Below are 20309 nucleotides of genomic sequence, written 5' to 3' on the forward strand. Positions count from 1 at the left end.
ATATTATTTTCATACGAGTATTTATCAACATTTGATGACCGTAGTAAAATGATAATTCAAAAAATAGCTATTATTGATTTCTTTGGGAGTCTCATATGCATAAGAGTATTATTTTGAGGGTAAATGTCTTGTGTATTATGGACATTAATTTCAAATGGAGGAAATCCAAAGATATTTACAGCTAGATAGATCTCAACAACATGACTTCTTATATCATTAATCATTATACAAAGAATATGCATTGTTAAAACATTATTAAGAAAAATTATAATGAAAAAAATAGTACATTATTCTTTTGAATACGTTATAAAAATCGTCTCTTTAAAATCTAGCCAGAAAAATTCAATAGAACAAAATTTTGATCAAATGAACAAAAGTATAACAATATTTACTCCCATTCATAATAATTTAACTTGAATTATGTTTCAGGAATATTAAATCTTTTGGGAATAATATCAATAGTCATGCCAGATGAGTTGACTATAATGCATTTCAAATTTCATGCATCGTCAAGATACACATAATATGGACTCGTAATTTCATCTACCATGATCTTTGCCGAATTCACTATATTGAGAGTCGTGCATTACATATTCCGACTTCATTTTTTTTCATTTCGTTTTTGTATAAGTATACATCTTTAGATTTTCGGATGGCACATCCAGAAACTTCAAATTTCTCTAGTAAATTCACTTTTAGGATTGCGTCATTTTTATTTATCCAATCATCACTTTGATTGATATATTTCGATGCATTCGTTTCGATTTCTCATTATATGATGCAGTACATCATGTGCATACGTATTTTCAACAACTTTTCTTTTCGATTCTATATATTTTTCATAACGACATAACTTATAGAAATATCTTAATTTTCAATATTTTGATAACCAAAACCTCTTTTGAGATTTTATAATTTGTTATGTTTAAATACCTATCAAGAGTATATAAACCTTCTTAACGGGATCATCTTTGCTAATTGTTCTATTTCTGTATTATAATTGAATATCATCATGCTTCAAGTGTGTCATAAATTTATCTAATATAATATTAAATTATTATCCTCCACAACGTTAATTCAAGTTAGAACATTTAAAACTGGTGTGCGAGGTATTGTTGATTTTCAAATGCATCTAAATAAATTTTCTTTCGAATTTTTGGTTTGAATTATCTTTTTTCAAGATTTAGATGATAGTGTATTTATATATTATTTTTAGCTTCTTAATTCATTTTCCTAATATTGAGATAATTGTCCAGTCAAATTGACAATCAACAAACCATTTTATAAAATATCACCGATTAGGGCTTGGGATATTATGTAAGGATTCAAGCTACTAATTTATTCTGCATATTTTTTGCTCTCTATCTCAATGTATTGTCATGGATCAATTTTATATATACTGCATTATCAAAATAATTAAATGGAGAAATTAGAATTTAACCATAATCCAATTATAATAGGGAGAACTATGATATTGACATGATGCGTAATATCATTCCCTAAACAGAAATGGAAAGTACTTTGTTTTCAACTAAAATAATTGGAGGAATTTAACAAGTAATAGTATTAAACTATTTATCGACATTCCAACCAACACTTACTAAAAGGTTAAGATTTAGGACCATTAACATTGACAAGACACATCGTCCTGACTATATAATATGAAAATTATTCTCATAATTTAGAATTGAGCAGTAATTTTATCACAAACTTTGGATTACGAACACAATACAATCATTTAGTAGATGTATCAAATCTATTAAATACAAATAATATTTAAATGATCAACGTAAAGGATGATGGAGTCTTATCTATCACTTTAATTAATATTAAAAAAATATAAGGAATTTAGTTCCTATTTAATTAGCGATGGTTAATGACTAATAATAGAGAACAAATATCATAATAATTCTTTGAATTTAAGAATCTTCTTGTTATTCGTTAAATGTTCATTTGAATTTTTAATTTCTCATCATTATTGTTCCAATAATAGTCTAACTGGGCTTGCTAAATAATATTTTCAAGAGTTATCAAACTTTCGGTTCATCACAATATTTATCAAACTTAAAGCTTGTTTGTTTCTATTTGTTTAGTGGATTTTAAGCAAAAAAATGAGCTGTCCGTCCCGAACAGATTCTGAGTATAGTATTCCAATTAAAAAACACTATAAAACTCTTATAGGTTTATCTTTTATTTAGTTGAGAACAAATTATTAGCAACAGTAAATTTATCCCTTCATATCATACAACATTGACTCATATGGAGTATGAAAAATAATATTTTTCAAAAATATTGATATAAATAAGCTATAATTTCTTTATATGCAATTTAATTAATTGAAATTTTCCAGAATCAATAAAATATTTATATTAAAAAGTCTAAATTGTGATTCTTCAAAAATAACCATATAATATTCTTCACAAAGATTAATAAATATAAAATTATGCTTCTTTCAGAGCAATATAATATTCTTTAAGAGTATTGAAGAATATTGATTTGTATTAACTGATTTAAACAAATCTACAACATTCTTCTGAAATATTTAAATGTCTGAATTATATTTCGTTTTAGAATAACAATAATATCATGCTCTTCAAGTGTACATATTATTGTTTAGAATAATAAATTATGTAACAATTTACTCTTCAAGACTAGAAACATAATTTACGTTAGATTTTATGTTAATATGTTCTTCGAGAACAAGTAAAATCTAACTAGAATATTAATGTAAATTATAATGAACTATTTTTCAGAGTATGTTATATTTTAATATTGCTTATTCAAAAGTAATATGTCAATATTCTTCTAAAATATTGAACATTATCATTTATGTTCTCTGGCGACAAATAATATTCTTCTAAAATATTAACTATAATATTGTGCTAGTTAAAAAAAAACAACATGATGTATTATCAATTTAAATTTTATAAAGAAACATATAAAAATATTTAATAAATTTAAAAATATTAATTATCTTACAAACAGTATGTGATATAAAAATTAATTACAAAATATGTATTAAGAAAAAAATCTTCATATATAGAAGTTAACATAATTGACTAAATTTTTTACCAATATGTAAAAGATAACAAATACTTGAATTAATTTCATTTCGTTATTGATTAAATATAATCTTTACAAATATAACAAATCGGCAAAAAATGGAATCATTATGATTATGGCAATTGTAATTTGTGACAGTGGGAAAAGAAGCACAACTCGGTAAATCATTATGGTCATCATGCACGTAAATCAATATAATTTATAAAAATATTTAATCTGTATATGAATGACCATTATGAGTGCAAAATTTATTTCAACAAAATGGTGATTACCATATGAATTGACAGAATGTTGATTACATAATGTAATTATATTTATACGTTACCAAATTTATTTTGGTACCTGTGATATCTTTATAAAAATTATTATTACCTTCATTAGACTTTGAATAATTAAGCTTTTGTGCTGAGAACCTGTTAAAATAATATATATATATATATATATATATAGAGAGAGAGAGAGAGAGAGAGAGAGAAAACAAATAAGTAAATAGAATCGTGTGTATTATATTCAGAACTAAAGTCCCATATTGATATGGAAGAATAAGGGAGCCAAGATGTAGGGGTATAATTGTCATTCAGTAATAATCATATTATTTACAACAAACACAAACGTTTTTCAATTTATATGATTAAGTTAATATATATTCGACAGGGAAATTATTCAAACAAAAACCTATAGAAATTAATGACCATGTATAATGTCTCTACTTTTATGATATTAAAGTTTGTAATATTGACAGTGGTGTGCAAATAATTCATAAATTTTTAACATTTTTCAAAGTTGATGGAGATGTCCAATAATGCAAAAATAGTAAAGAAAACCTATATGAATGTTCAAAAAATTTATATATGTCTATGAGAGACATTTTGTGATATTGAAGTTTGTGATACTCCAACTTAATTTCATCAAGATAAAGTCACTTAATTTTCGAATTTCTTTTAATCAACTTACTCTGTCAACTGTTACGTCAACGTTTTGTTTTGTGAGGAGTAAGTTGTGATTTTTTTATTTTTTTCCCCTCTCTTTAACAAAATGTAGACATTTTTTATTATGAAATACCGTCACAAACAACTAACATGATAAGAAGAGGTAACCAATTAGTCCAACCGTCACAAACAACTAACACAATAAAAAGAGGTAGCCAATTAGTCCAAAATATGAACTCCAAAATTAAATACACTTTGCGATGCTGATTGTGAGCCACTCTATTCCCTTCGTAGTGAATAAAGTGACAAGTATCACTGCTAACTTCCTTGATAAGTCGGTGAATTTGAGTAGAGTGATTTAATAGAATATATATGAAAATAATTTTGTCCTCTCGACATTTTATCACCACTAAACGTGAAGGACTAGCTCCACCATAAATGACATGTATATAAATATTGAACGAATTCTTTTAATCAGAATTTCATTTGTCAAGTCATGATTTCAGTCAATTTTGATAATGATTACAAATAAAATAGTCAAAGAAAAATAGAAAAATTGAGCGATCAAATTAAAGTTAGACAACTTCAATGAAACAATACTAAACCTACGTTTGATCTTCAGTTTCTAAAACTTATTTAAAAATAAAAAAATAAAAAAATCATTTTTTATTATACATCTCATGAACTCACAAATTTTATTAATTTTTCAACTTACATTTCGTTATTTTTTAATAAAAATATAATAAAAAATATGATATTTATTTATTTTTATCTAACTCAAATAGAAATTAAGGTGGGTGATGTCGAATAAATTTTCGGAATTTGGGTTGAGAAGCCATAAAGCAATTTAAGCAAAATGAGCTGCATCAAAATCGTCACCAAATAGACACCTCATCTCTAGTGTTCCCTTTAAAAACGCTAGAAACCATCCGATTGAGAGAAATTAAAGGCTTCAAAGTTATAGGAGAAAGCATCCATAGGAATCCATTTTCTAATCCCCTGAATCATAATCATCATCATCTTCTTTGAAATCTCAATAGAGGAAAATGAAAAATTCTAAAATCAGATAGATACCCATTTCAAGACTCTTTGTTTATAGTTTTTGTCACTTTTTTCTCCATTTTCTTTTCTTTTGTTTTTGTTTTTTTCTTTTTTGGGAAGTTTTTTCTGCAAAAAACTTGTGAGATGTCATCCGGGTTCTGAGAAATCTTGGGCCTCTGTTACATGTAAACTTTGTTTCTGAATTTTTGTCACTCGATCTGTCAATGATCATAATGTACAGATTCAAGAACTTACAAGTTTTGATTTTGACAGTTATTGTATAACTCCAGTTGAATTTTATTGTGTATTTATTGAATTTTACTTGTTTAATATCCTTGTACATGTGGGATGTTAAATACTTAATTTTTATGGTCAATTGATATTAAAAAAAAAAAAAAATCAATTGTTCATGTTATCTTTGTTCTGGGTTGTTTCTGATTTTTACTCTTCGATGGTTCATGCCTCAATTTCATATTAACTTTGGTGATGTTTTTGCTTGATCATGTACGGAAGTGGAATTTTGCCTCTTGAGTGCTAAAATTCCTTTTCCTTTTGGGATTCTTTGTGTATGGCGCATCATATTGCTTAGTTATGTTTTCGAGTTCCCGGGTGCTAGAGATTGCTTGAATTATGGTTTGATGCGATAGTGAATTTCATTTTCCATTTATATCTGTCTTTCGTTACACTGGTTGATTCCGGACTGCTATTTTATTGATTTGGTGCCTTTTTCCATTAACATCTCGACCATTTTCGCTTGGAGATTGATTGATTTTGACGCTTCCAACTTAATGTGCTATGAATTTGTTTAACTTGATATGGTTCGATTAGATGGAAAAAATTGTTTTCATTTCATCTTTTGTCTTTATATGATATCGTCTGATCCTCACTTCTATTTTAGTTCAACCGGTTAGCTGTTGTGGCGATTTGATTTTGCAAACTATTGCATAATTTCATTCAGTTTGTTGTTTTTAATATGTGTTTGATATTTTTTATCTGGTGTTTGCTTGCAGGTTTAATTCCTGAAAGTTTTTTAATCAAATAGTTGTTAAAGGTAAATACTTGCGTTCTTGATATTGAAAATCAGGGTTTATTGGAATATAATGATATAGTTGCTATGGAATGAAATGGAGTAACGCATAGGCGTTTTTATGATTTTCAGAGATTAAAATCTTCGCCTGTGCCAAGTTAGGGCACTGCAGAGTTAAGCAGTGTCCATGGATGCCACTCCTAGTGGAAAGTCTAGTGTTCAATACCAGAAAATTCCCGAGCAAACAATTACTACTATTGTTACCTCTCCCATAGAAACATTTCAGAGGCAGCAACGGCATTGCTCCGGAAATGCTAGCCCTGGGGAATTCCCATTATCAGCTAATCCTTCTATTGTTCTTCATGTCCTTACTGCATGTAATTTGGATCCGCAGGATCTTGCAAAACTTGAGGCAAGTGTATTTTATCTTAGGATTCTGCTAATGAACCTTTTATTTGAATTAGAATTGATGATGCTGCTCATTTGAATCATAATCATGTGGTGCAGGTTACATGCTTGTTCTTTAGGCGGCCTGCACACTTTGCCCCCGAATGCGAGCTCTCATTATCGGAACTGGCGGCCCTTGATATGTGCCGAATGAGAGCCATATTTAAGCCAATGACTGATAAACAAAGGCAAGAACTGAAGCAAATGTGCGGAGGCTCGTGGAAACTTGTCTTAAGATTCCTGCTGGCTGGAGAAGCATGTACCCGGAGGGAAAAGTCGCAGGCAATAGCCGGTCCAGGTCACAGTATTGCTGTGACTTCTAAAGGGGCTGTATACTCATTCGGCTCTAACAACACAGGACAACTTGGACATGGAACCACAGATGAGGAGTCCAGGCCTCGCTTAATTAGGTTGCTAATTTATCTTAATGTAGTAAATATGACTCCGTGAGAGCAAGAAATGAGGCAGAATTTAATAGAATTTCTTCAATTGTAGATCACTGCAAGGCATTCGTATTATTCAAGCATCAGCAGGGGCCGGCCAAACAATGCTGATAAGTGATACAGGAAAGGTCTATGCCTTTGGGAAAAATTCCTTTGGGGACGCAGAATTTGGGCCTCTAGGAAATAAATTTGTAACTATTCCTCAGCTAGTTGAATCTTTAAAAGACATTTTCGTCGTGCAAGCTGCTATTGGAAATTTCTTCACAGCTGTATTATCGAGAGAAGGGAGGGTTTACACATTCTCTTGGGGAATTGAAAGCAAACTTGGCCACCAAACTGAAGCGAATGATCTTCAGCCTCGTCCACTGTTGGGGCCACTTGAAAATATAAGAGTTGTTCAAATTGCTGCTGGATATTGCTACCTTCTTGCTTTGGCTTGTCAACCTAGCGGCATGTGAGTTCCCTCCTGGTTTTATTTATTTGTGAAGCAGTGTTCATATTGGATTTTTAATCTAATTCTGAAATGGTGTTAATAGCTGTAAATGCAAGTGATATGCATAGATGTTACTGCTTGACAATGCACGTTTTTTCATCTTCAACATGCACCCTGTTTTCCAAAATGGATATGATTAAATAGTCTAATAATTCATTACCAAAATTTATCTGTTTCTATATGCTTTCTAGCATTTTTACATTGTTCTTGATGGCTAATTAATAATATTCCAGTTCAGTTACCATGTATTGGTGCACGTGCATTATCGCGATCTCTTTCAATTATTACTCAAACGTTCTTTCGTTTTCTTCTGGTGATATATCAGGTCAGTATACTCTGTTGGTTGTGGATTGGGCGGAAAGCTTGGACACGGCACAAGAAATGATGAGAAGCAACCAAGATTAATTGAGCAGTTCCAGTCTCTGAATCTTCAACCTGTTGTGGTTGCAGCTGGTGCTTGGCATGCTGCAGTCGTGGGAAAGGATGGACGGGTTTGCACATGGGGCTGGGGGCGTTATGGATGCTTGGGCCATGGGAACGAAGAATCGGAATCCGTTCCAAAGACGGTTGAAGCGCTGAGCAATGTCAAAGCTGTTCATGTTGCTACGGGGGACTATACAACTTTCGTGGTGTCAGACAATGGCGATGTGTATTCTTTTGGTTGTGGGGAATCTTCCAGTCTTGGACATAACACTGTGGCTGAAGATGAACAGGTCTGTGACGGACTTTTTTCAACTAGTTAATACTATCTTATGAATTTGTGCCTCCATAAGTTGATATTTTACCTTGCCTTTTACTTCTTTGCAATATATTTTGCTCTAATTTTTCTTTTCACTTTATTGAGCTCCTCAATGTTGGTTATGATCTTAGGGTAATGGTTAAGTGAGTGGATAAGGTAAGAGAGGGAGAAATTTAGCGCCGATTGAGGATAAATTAACAATGCACAACATAAGTGGTTGGGTTATGTTTTTGCGATGATCTAACAAGTTCTTGAGTCACTAGAGAAATATAATTTCCCGGGAGGGAAGGGTAGAGCAAAAGTTAAAATGGCCGGTAATAGTGGTTAAAGATCTAGTTGCTTTAGTTATCTCAGAAGATCTAATAATGAATAATGAATAGAAAGGAATGGTGCAGAGGGATTCATGTGGCCATTGAAGTTATTGGAAATAAGACTTAGTTTGTTGTTTTGAAATTTCTTGGAAAAAATTCATCTATACTTTTTTTATTCCCATATAATGTTATTTTCCTGTTAGGTGCAAGTCTGAGCCCTTTTTGATTTGTGATATCGTTGTGTCAATTTCAGGAAAATAGGCAAGTAAATGTCTTGAGCCCCAAGCTAGTAACGTCACTAAAGCAAGTGAATGAAAGGGTTGTTCAAATAAGCCTCACGAATTCCATTTATTGGAATGCGCACACTTTTGCGCTCACAGAATCCGGTAAGCTATATGCATTTGGTGCAGGCGACAAAGGACAGTTAGGCGTCGAGCTTGTGGCAAATCAAACCGAAAGGCCAAACCCTGAAAAGGTCGAGATTGATCTCAGTTAACTTTGTCTCTGGATAAAACTCCTGCTCTTTTCTGCACAATTTGCTCCTCTTAATCCATGGTTTTATGACTGATCATACATTTGCATTTTCTGTTGATATTTCTGTGTTTATTCTGTAAATAGTAACAAATGATTGTGAAGAAGGTAGGATAGGATGCACAATTAACCTATCAGAAATTTGTTGGTTTCTTCGCCTCAATCCGTTTATGGCCTTTACATTTATCAAGTTATTTTATAATTTGCATTGATTGAGTCGTATTGCTTTGAATCTTCTGGTATATATAGTAGCGTACCAAATGAAGTAATAAAAAAGGATTCGTATACTCGACTCTAAATTTATTAGAAGCAAGACTTCGTCTGATCTAGTTGGAGTTGTACTTGTTTCTACTTTTCCCAAGGATTTGCGTCGATATTTTTGTCTTAGTGGAAGAACTTTTAAGATACCGTAGAAGTAATGTGTTAGGTGTTGTGCCTATTCGAGTAGCTATAAATGCATGTCTACAAGCCCGTGTCTATAAAAGCTTCCTACAAGCTCGTAATGAAGGACGTGGACATGATGTTGCTATTGAGAGTAAATAAACGACGTTGCGTTTATAAGTGCTAGTATTTTAAGGACATTAAGTCCATTTCTTGTTCGTACTTCTTCATCAATCTACAGAAAACAGAGTACCGAGTTGTCTCAGTTCCATTCAGGTGATAATAGAGTCGTACATCTTTCTTAAATCTTGAAGGATCATATTATTAAGAACTAGCGCGTCCACCACTTTAGGGACCATTGTCTTAGGTGGCACAATGGACATTGAGAACCAACCCTTGATTTTTTTCGAGGCCATTGAAACTAATTGAGACTGATTATAATTCACACCCTTCACACATTGGAGATTCATATTGTACACTCACATAATTGTATTCATTGAGATATAAAAAGAGATCGACCCTAAGTTGATCACCAAACACAAACAGTCTTTAATTTATTTGAGATTTTTCTATTTGGTTTTGTTCAAGGTTAACTAGAGACTTGCTTTTTCGACTCTCATAGAAATGGATATTTCTACTACATCTATGTATTTCTCAATTAAGAGTTGAATAACACTTTAATTATCAAATTAATCGAGATTATTTCTCTCTCACTTAACTAAGAAAGCAACATATTTTTCTTTTGATTTAATTGATTTGAAAAACTCTTTTACACCAAATTAAGTACATTGAATCCCTGTCAAAGATTTGTCGAAGGTAATGTCAAATTCATTGTTCTTGAACTTGATGTACTATCATTCTTGAATAAAGAAACAAAATATCTTTCTCGAATTTGGTCGAGTATAATCTATATGAATTTTGATAGCTTGAATATTTAAATAAATAAATAAATAAATTTGTAATTTATAATTTGGACAGCTAACAAATCTTAAAAATAATCAATCAAGGGATTAGCTTAAAGGAATCTCAAGAAAAGTAATTACCAGTTATGAAAAAGATAATACGAATATTTAATTTAATATAGTTTGATTATAGGATTTAGTAGAATTTTCCTTTGACATCATAGTAAATTTTCTTGAATTTAATTTTTTGTAGTTGAGTACCGAAGATCTTCTTATGGTCTGACTTAGTTAATCAATAGTAAATTGAGTTTTTAATTAAAAATTTCTGTCAAAAAATAATTTTTGGATACAAATTGTTTATATTTAATTCCTTTTCAACTCTTGAATCAATGATACACAAGTTTCTATAAGTGGTCCTAATATTCTTTGAATATTTTAGGTAGGAAAAATATTCGAAGCATTCCTTTTTGTATGTTCACATTATTGTAATACTCAACTTATCTTGATAAGTACTTTATTTACCACTTATTAACTTATTCCAATTGAGCCGCCAAAAAGCTACTATCTATATAGGGTAAATTACAGAAGAAGTCCCCAACCTTGACCATCATTTAAATCTTATTCCCAACCTTTTATTTGTAATATTTTTATCCATAACCTATAGGGGTGAACACGTTTTGGTCTGGACGATTTGTGAGAAATTGTTGAACCAAACAACTTAAAGTTGTTTGAAATTTCTGTCAAACCAAATCAAACTACTTCAATTTCTAAACCAAATCAATCCAAAACACAATTTTCAGTTTGGTTATGTTTAAAACCATGATTTAACCAAAAAAAAAAAAAAATGTACATCGAACAAGTTAAATCATAAATAAGGATATCACAAATATATCCTTATAACGAATAGTTAGTGTTATAACGAATATTATAAACAAAAGTTCTACATAATAATTCAATGCAGTGAAAAAAAAAAATTCTAACCTCTTAATCAATACTAATCAGCGCAACATCTCCAATGGTAATACATGATTCAATCTCTACATGAAAATAAGGATATAACAAATATATTTATTTATTACAATTAAATGGTGTAAAAAAGCTATAAAATAAATGAATAGAAAGATCAAACACGATAATACTTTCTATAGATTAGATACTCAAGCTATAATTCCAAATGTAGAAAATCATTGCCTTGACCCTATAAAATTAAACCTCATTATATAGTAAAGGTAAAATTAAAATTAAATCGCATAGCCAAGTGGCTCTCTCCTTACACCGGAACCACTCTAGGAGTAATTGGTGAGGAACTGAAGGATTTGATTACTAGTGAGACAAGTTCTTGTGGTGAATTTGAGTTTATTTTCGTGGAATAATGTTCGCTTAACAAAATTGACAACAATGGCACTAACAATGATGAATTGGAAGTATTCTAATTAGTTATCTAAATCAATACATTTCTTGAAAACCTAGAATAGCAGCAAAACCCTTTTTTTTTTTTTTTCATTATTCAAATCAATATAAAAAGAAATTAAGAAAATACATAGAAAATAAACAAACAACACAACCTACATGAACATGAATTAAAATATAGATTCGATATATAGAAATACTAACCCTGCTATGTGTACAAAGGAGGGGTTCCAGAACACATACAACAGGAGGGGGCAATTTATTATTATTATTATTTATTTTTTTGCACTATTTTATATACATGGGATTCACCCTCATGTGAGTGTTCTGTATTTGTTTATGTGAAACTATAAAAATAGAGATATTAGAAATTCGCATACCTTTGTTCTTAGAGTTTGAAAGGGGGAGAAATATCCCAGAAGTTACAAAAAGATTGAAAGTATGACGTATTAAATATTTAAGGGTAGGATTTAATAAATTGTATAGTTGAGATGGGTATTATCTTATTAATGGCCTATTTGGGAGCGATTTTTCACCTAAAAAATTGATTTTTTGACCGTTATTTCACTATTTTAGCCGTCATATTTGACTTCATCTCTCACAGGTGGACCCCATTTTTCTCCTAATGGTCAAAAAATTAATTTTCAAAATTACTCCCAAACAGGCGATAAGTATTTAGTTGGGTATTGAATTTATTTGGATTGTGTCTAATATGAATCTCTTTTTAATCAGGATGCAATTGGATTTACTTGAATTTAATAAAATTAAAATTAAAATAGATTTTTTTATTTTTTATTTTTCTGTTATGAACAGTTTGACGGTTTGAAACGATTTGTAAAAATTAAGACTTAAACCAGACCAATTCAAACCATTTTGGTTCGATTCAAAATCAAAATGTTGACGGATCCACGTAGATCCAAAATCAATGGTTTAAAAAAAAGGGAATCAGTTCAGTTTGACAATTTTGTTGTTCAGTTGTAATAACCTTTGAGTAATACGCAGGAATGTCCTAAAGGACAATTTTACCCTTCTCTTTAATTAATAAGTTAAAATCAAGTTGAAAGAAAAAATTTGAGTACCCAAAAATATAAAATACAAGAATGAAAATGTAAAGAAGGAAAAAGATGGAGTTACAGGGCCTGGTTCACAGGCTCCTAATAAATGAGAGAGGAGGTGGGGGTAGGCCCCACCCTTTTTTTAAAAATTACTATAGAACTCGACCCCCTACAGTGAGGGGGATTGTACAACCCCTGTGAACCGAGCTCTTATACATGGAGCTCGGTCCTATAAAGAAACAAAATATGGCAAGAAAAGTCGAAAGCTGTCCAAAGTAGGAATTGATGAGTTTCTATAAAATCTGAGAATATTCTTACGGTATGTTTGGCAAGTGCTTGTAAATATTTTCATAAATGCTTGCTATAAATTAAATCACTTTCATCCATGTATTTCTCGAGTTCCTTATGAACCCCACTTATTTATCGCTCATTTTATTTGTTTATAAACACTTGTCAAACATATGCTTAGTTCATATTCATATTTTGCATGGAAAATCAAGTGAATTGTGCTTTCGAATGACTCAAAAACGTGGAGAAATGAGGAAGAACCTAGATAATCAAGTTTTGATTGGGAAGCTCGTCAAGAAGATATTCTGGTCACTTTCAATTGTTAAATGCGATATAGATTATATGATTGGATTTTTCTCATCGAAAAGAATATTCTAAGGTATGATATGTCCAACGAATGATCGTTGGTCAATGGCTATGGCTTGTCTCCTCTAGTTCCAATGTAGCAATTGATTGGAGTGGGTGGGAATGAGTCGGGGTAAAAATAATGAAAGATGAGTTTCATTTTATTTATATTTTTCATTCTTGTATTTTACCTTTTGTTGATTCAAAGACAATGGTAGAATTGTCATTTTACAAATATTTTATCTTGCAAATTAAAGGGAATGACAACATTGTCCATTAGGATGAACCCACTAATTATTCAAAGGTTCGGATAAAAATTTTAAAGATAAAAGTTGAGGGCAAGTTTGCTAAGAGAGTCAAAGGTTGGGACCATTCGCCGTAAATTACCCATCTATACACCCTCTCTATCCTACGCTACGGATGGGTGTGTACACCGTACCGTTATTTGAAAAGTCAAAACGTACAAGTTACGCAAAGTACAAGTCAAATCTAAAGAAATGAATGTGAACGAAAATTATATACCATCATTGAGTAACATGGCAATAATCATTCAATGGCTACAAATGATTGCACATGTGCTTAACATCCAACCTAAGACTTTTGTAGAAATAAGAATGTTGTAAAATAATGATCATTTAAACTAATGATGTACATTTTCTTGATGATATTATGTTAAATGTATGGAATTTATTTCGTGACACGTGATTGAAAATGATCAACTTTTCCAAGATGCTATCAAATGTGTAAATATTGGGTTTTAGGGATCTTGAATAATAATAGTATGTCGAGAAACAATTTTATGCTCTAATAGAATTGAAAACTCTGTCCTACGAGTATGTAAAAGAAAAGTGTGACAAGTAGTGCTTATGCTCGAATTTTCCTATTTCAAAATAAGACATCTAGGTCTAATATTTTAAGGATTCAAGTGTTCTCTAAATGTAATATATAGCCCTATTCGATTTAGTTAAAAAAAAAAAAAGGATTTTTACTAGAATTCGATAATAGTTGATGAAATGTATGATTGAAAATTGATAACAGGTGTAAATTTCATAAAATGTGTGATTATATATAAATTTGCATTTTTTTTTAAGGACCAAACAAGTCCTAAATATGAACGACTAATACAATTATGCTTAAAATGAGAAAAAATATTTTATACATAATGGTGGACCATTGCAGAAGGGTAACAACCCACATGGGGCAACGTGCCTCCGCCCAAAATGGTGGACACGTCATCAGGTTGATGGATTTGACGGAACTTACGGTGCTGTCATTGTCATGAGGGAAATTAAAAAAGCCAATGGAAAATGACGTCAGTGGCAGTTGAGCATAGTCAATTTTACTTTTCTTCAAAATCCTGCGGGTTTTGCGGTTATGACAGTTAAAAGCATGTGAAATTTTCTTTTTTCTTTTTTTAACGTTTACATGTCAAGCGTGTGTGTGTGTGTGTATATATATATATATATATATATATATCAAATATGATCAAATAAAATCATCCCATTTCAACCTCATTTTTAAATTTAATTTTTTCAAACTCATTTTTAGCTACAAATTCTCCCTATAAATAACTTTTCACGTAAATTCAAAACTTTTATCTACTTTATAATAATACATTCTCTAAAAAAAATTTAGGGCATGTTCTCTTTGTTGTTTTCACACTATTTTCAGTTTTTAATTTTTGAAAATACGGTTACTTACCTATTTTCATAAATGAATTTTCGAAAACGCGGAAAAAATTACAAAGAAAACGCAAAACGGCCTTTTAGTCGTTTTGGCTGTTTTTAGTAGAAATCAAGCCAAAACTTCAAAATACGAAAAACACGGTATTTTTGCAAATAGCAGAATAACTCAGTTGGTTGAGTCACGAATTTTCTTAAGGTCAAGAGTTCAATTTCGTTTCATCGCAATTTAGTACAAAGGAATTTTCTTTTTATATGCACAGTACAAAAAATTTCAATTAAATTTCGCGTTTTTTTCTTATCAATAGCCAGATCCCTCAGTTGGTAGAGTTCTGAATTTTGAGATGGTCATGAGTTCGATTCCACCAGCCTACTTTCAATACAAATGATTTTTTTTAATTTTATTATTTTTAATGCACAATATAAAAATCTTTCAAATAAATAGGTAGACGACCAAGATTCGAACCCCGGTCACCAGCATGGACTTTTAATGCCTTAACTACTATGGCAACCACTTTTACTTTGTTGTATAAGTAAATAAACTATATATATATATATATATATATATTTATTTATTTATTTATTTATTTGAATAATTGCTTTTACAATTTCTCAAAACTAAAAAGTAAACACGTTTTTTAATTTTTTATTTTTGAAAACAATTTTTCAAAATGACAAAAAGAACACGTTTTTAACAATCTTAAAATGGACACTCAAAACACAAAATCCAAAATGAATTCAAAACTCAAAATTAAAATCTGAAACACAAAGAGAACAACCCCTTATTTTTTACAAATTTTATTCTAACAAATCGTGTCTCAATAGAGACTTAGAAAAAAGAAAAGAAACAAATCTACTATTTGATTTAATCAAATAATATGTCGATATTAAATGCTAAAAATACGAATCTATGTTTTGTTTCTCTCCATTCTTGTTCTATATAATACAAAATTACAAGTAAAAGTGCTTATAAATTTAAAGCATATAAACCTAAATTCATTATAATACGAATCACATGTGACTAAACTAAGCAACCTAATTGAGACCCTAAAAAAAAAAAGCTCAATATACTAACAAATTGTTTGATTTTGATTTTGATTTTGATTTTGATTTTTAATTAATTGCAGCCTTGAAATGTAGGCACATGCCTCCATATGCTAAATGTTGCTTGAAATAGTCATAGCCAACAATTCTAATATTAATATTTATTTTGGATGAATATGGACCTTTTGGACATTGGGCTCACGTGAAGAAATTCTTCAATCATATTAAGTTATTGATGTTTTAGAAATATATTATTTTAAAGAGTAAATGCAAATTCGTGATCATGGAATAATAAATATGACCTGATCCAATTTTATAATTGATATTAATGATTAGTTTAGCAATTAAATTGTTAACTTTGCTAATAACTTAGATAAAGAAGACTAGGGTAACGCGTATAATTTTTTGAAAATAGTAATGGGTAGTATTATGAAACAAAAACTAAATTGAATTTTGAAATTATATTGTTGAAGTAAATTGAATTTTGAAAATTATATTGTTCAATTATTTTTGGTATAAGTTAGGTCGAGTAAATGCTAAAGTAAGACTTGAAAGTTGAATCTATATTTCAATTTAAAAATCGAAGAACTCGTGTTATCCACTACTGCCATGTATATATAAATTAAAAATTAAATTGCTTATAAATGGAAAATAGATAATCATAAAATTTGTTACAATAATTACAAATTAAATGTGAGCTAACCTTTTTTTTTTTTTTTTTTTTTTTTTAAGCCTTAAATGTGAATAAGCTAACCAACTTAGTCGAAACCCTCCAAAAGAAACACATGCCTCGATATAATAACAACTTGCTTGGTTTATATTCATATTTTATAATCAATTCCGACTTTGAAATGTAGGCACATGCCCTTATTCCATGTTTTCTTGAAATAGTCATAGACTACAACTACAACCCTAGGTGGGTTGGGGTGGGTGCTCATCCCAATATATATATATATATAACTAATTTCAAGTCCATTTCTAAACCAATCCACATTCCTCTCTCCATCTTCTTCTCTCCTCTCTTTTCTTTGACCAAATAATCTGAGAAAAATAAGCATTTATGGCAATAACACTTATTCTTCTGATATTACTTATTATCTTAACTTCAGGTTTCACAAACTCTTCACCTGTTCAAGACCCTGAACTAGTTGTACAACAAGTCCATGACAATATCACTTCATCAAGAAGAAACTTGGCAACTCTCTCTTGCGGCACCGGTAACCCCATCGACGACTGCTGGCGGTGCAACCCTGATTGGGAGAAAAACCGCAAGCAGTTAGCGAATTGTGCAATTGGGTTCGGAAGACGAGCCATTGGTGGAAGAGATGGTAAAATTTACGTAGTTACAGACTCTGGAGATGACGCTGTGAACCCAAAACCCGGCACACTGAGGTATGGTGTCATTCAAAGTGAACCTCTGTGGATCATATTTGCCAGGGATATGGTGATCAAGCTCAAACAAGAACTCATAATGAATTCATTTAAGACCATTGATGGGAGAGGATCTAGTGTGCACGTTGCAGGTGGACCATGCATTACAATTCAATATGTCACAAATATAATCATCCATGGTATAAATATACATGATTGCAAGCAAGGGGGGAATGCTTATGTGAGAGACACCCCACAGCACTATGGGTGGAGAACACTTTCAGATGGTGATGGGGTTTCAATATTTGGTGGAAGCCACATTTGGATTGATCATTGTTCTTTGTCCAACTGTAATGACGGTCTGATTGATGCAATCCATGGATCAACGGCTATTACGATTTCGAATAACTACATGACACACCACGATAAGGTCATGCTCTTGGGGCATAGTGACACTTACACACAAGACAAGAACATGCAAGTCACTATTGCCTTCAATCATTTTGGTGAAGGACTTGTACAGAGGATGCCAAGGTAGATATCAATCTCAACCAATGAATCACTATACTCTTTTATTTTTTTATTGACTTACTTACAAGAGCACTAATAAAATTGAAAAACAAGCTAAGTCACCCCATGCACACACGAATACACAGAATAATCATGCTACATGTACAACCATGGTTGACAATCATGAGTTAACTGGAATGTATATCATCCATTTTAAAAACTGTTTTTTAAATCAATAGCACATATGGATTGTCAATAAGTTGTCAACGGGGATTGTACAAATAGCTTTATTCTGCAAGGAACTATAAGAGTACAAGATCTTAGGTCACATCACATGCACTAAAAAACTGGCCTCCTATAATCATTTATATAATAGTTATATTTAAATGGCCTAGTAAAAGTGTACAATAGTCAGGTTACTAACAGTCGGACAATGTGAGTTTTACTTTCATTTGATCACAAGTAGTGCAATAAAGGCAAGTTTAGGTGACTGAGGATATGCTGATTTACAGATGCAGACATGGATATTTTCATGTGGTGAACAATGACTACACCCATTGGCAAATGTATGCAATTGGAGGTAGTGCAGCTCCAACAATCAACAGCCAAGGGAATAGGTTTGTTGCCCCAGATAATACACTCAGAAAAGAGGTGAGAATCCAATACCAAACGCCCAGTCTAGATTTCCCCCCCAAAAAAAAAAAGGGAAAGATAGATTCAGATTTTAATCTTACAAAAAGTACAAATTAGCTTAATATGTTATGAATGCTTTTAAGGTTACCAAACATGAGAGTACACCTCAAAGCGTATGGAAGAATTGGAACTGGAGATCCGAAGGTGACCTCATGCTCAATGGTGCCTTCTTCACTCGGTCAGGGGCCGGAGCATCTCCTAGTTATGCCAAGGCGTCCAGCTTAAGTGCAAGACCCTCTTCGCTGGTTGGCTCAATGACAATGGGATCGGGAGCACTTCGCTGCAGGAAGGGTACACGTTGCTGATCAGTTTTTTTCACAGTGGGAAATATCATTTTATTACGATTTTGTGTGCCTTTCGATTCACTGTAATTTCACCTATGCACAGTTCCAATTCACTTTATACAACCTCACCCTGTTTCCTGAAGGAACAGCCATTAAGGCACGTATTTATAATCCTAATGGAATCAAAAGGAAACAAGGGCTGATATGTTTTCATGGTCATAATTGTCATTGCTCAAATTGATAAGTTCAACTGTCCCATTCATAAATATCAGTTCAAGGCTCCCTTTGAACTTGTGTAGTTTTCATAACAAAAGAAAAGTCAATTCGTCTTCTCCTGAGTTTCAGCATAGCAAGAGAGAATATATTAACCCTACAGCTGATGACTCCTTGTTAGTCCAAAAGCACAAAATAAATTAATGGACTGTGTATCATAATTCTTCAATAGAGGCACAAAGCTACGTTGAAAGTGTTCTCATGATATATGCATGTTGATTTCAAAGGCGACACAAGAATTGAGATTAATGATGTTGTATGAAATATGTAACAAGATCACAAATATGAAATAAGATTTAAAATAAAGAAATCAAAGAGAGTTAAGCATAGAAAACGATATTTTATTATAACAACGATATAGAGAGAAAATTAAAACACAACAATTTTTGCTTAAAATAAACTGAAAGAAGATAACACTATTTATAGGTACATACCATACCATAAAGATGGAAATAATGTGGAATAAGGAAATAATATATTTTTCAATAAAATCACGTGAAAATAAGGAAACAATTTTTTTTCCTAATTTGGGTCATAAACCCAATAAACTCCACCTTGATCTAAATTCCGGTGTAACAAACGAAACATCAAAATTTCTCTACCTGAAAAAATATGTCAAACTGCATTGAAATAACAGAACTCTTCAAAATTGTAACCAAAACTCTCCATCACAAAAAAATCTTCCTCTGCAGGGTGTCCACATGCGACACCTAAACCCACTCCCGAGTTTCCAAGTTCCACCAAGAAATCACTGTTGACCAAACAGGGTCGAATCACAACCTTTAGTAGAAACCACACCAAATGCCTGATCAGAAGGCCCCTTGCTAGAACTGTCACCTTCAATGATTTTGAAAGTATTACAAACATCACTGACACCACTGTACTTACGTTCCATGAGTTCAACCCTAATAACTGAACACAGTGTATTCGCTGAAATTGGTGACAAAACGGAATCACCAATGCTCCACTGGGTGATGTTCTGAACCAACCTAAAGCCGTCATAAGAGGTACCATATCAAACTGAATATCCACCACGGTACTAAACTT

General features: G+C 31.4%; 2 protein-coding genes across 3 annotated transcripts; both read left to right on the top strand.

The window, feature by feature from the left end:
• The first annotated feature begins 4862 nt into the window (after positions 1-4862).
• Positions 4863-9214, top strand: LOC111406297 (ultraviolet-B receptor UVR8-like). Of its 2 annotated transcripts, XM_023035649.1 has the most exons (7): positions 4863-5218; positions 6044-6084; positions 6193-6472; positions 6568-6917; positions 7003-7404; positions 7769-8156; positions 8747-9214. In XM_023035649.1, exons 3-7 carry the CDS (start codon positions 6248-6250, stop codon positions 8987-8989), a joined length of 1608 nt encoding a protein of 535 aa, XP_022891417.1. In that variant the 5' UTR covers positions 4863-5218; positions 6044-6084; positions 6193-6247; the 3' UTR covers positions 8990-9214. The 2 variants fall into 2 exon arrangements, with proteins under 2 accessions (XP_022891417.1, XP_022891416.1); XM_023035648.1 differs by having other exon boundaries at positions 4863-6084.
• Positions 9215-17130: 7916 nt separating this feature from the next.
• Positions 17131-19202, top strand: LOC111406298 (probable pectate lyase 5). The gene is made up of 3 exons (XM_023035650.1): positions 17131-18036; positions 18525-18663; positions 18789-19202. Exons 1-3 carry the CDS (start codon positions 17192-17194, stop codon positions 19008-19010), a joined length of 1206 nt encoding a protein of 401 aa, XP_022891418.1. The 5' UTR covers positions 17131-17191; the 3' UTR covers positions 19011-19202.
• Positions 19203-20309: the final 1107 nt, after the last annotated feature.

This window comes from Olea europaea, chromosome 12 (genome assembly GCF_002742605.1).
Source record: "Olea europaea var. sylvestris chromosome 12, O_europaea_v1, whole genome shotgun sequence".
Taxonomy (NCBI): domain Eukaryota; kingdom Viridiplantae; phylum Streptophyta; class Magnoliopsida; order Lamiales; family Oleaceae; genus Olea; species Olea europaea.

What these genes read in the sequence shown, in the direction of transcription:
- LOC111406297 (XM_023035648.1), top strand. Translation starts at nt 6,248, where the DNA reads ATGGATGCCACTCCTAGTGGAAAGTCTAGTGTTCAATACCAGAAAATT. An exon ending in AGGATCTTGCAAAACTTGAG is followed by an intron (nt 6,473 to 6,567) that starts GCAAGTGTATTT and finishes CATGTGGTGCAG; the next exon opens with GTTACATGCTTGTTCTTTAG. An exon ending in CTGTGGCTGAAGATGAACAG is followed by an intron (nt 8,157 to 8,746) that starts GTCTGTGACGGA and finishes TGTCAATTTCAG; the next exon opens with GAAAATAGGCAAGTAAATGT.
- LOC111406298 (XM_023035650.1), top strand. Translation starts at nt 17,192, where the DNA reads ATGGCAATAACACTTATTCTTCTGATATTACTTATTATCTTAACTTCA. An exon ending in CTTGTACAGAGGATGCCAAG is followed by an intron (nt 18,037 to 18,524) that starts GTAGATATCAAT and finishes GCTGATTTACAG; the next exon opens with ATGCAGACATGGATATTTTC. An exon ending in ATAATACACTCAGAAAAGAG is followed by an intron (nt 18,664 to 18,788) that starts GTGAGAATCCAA and finishes AATGCTTTTAAG; the next exon opens with GTTACCAAACATGAGAGTAC.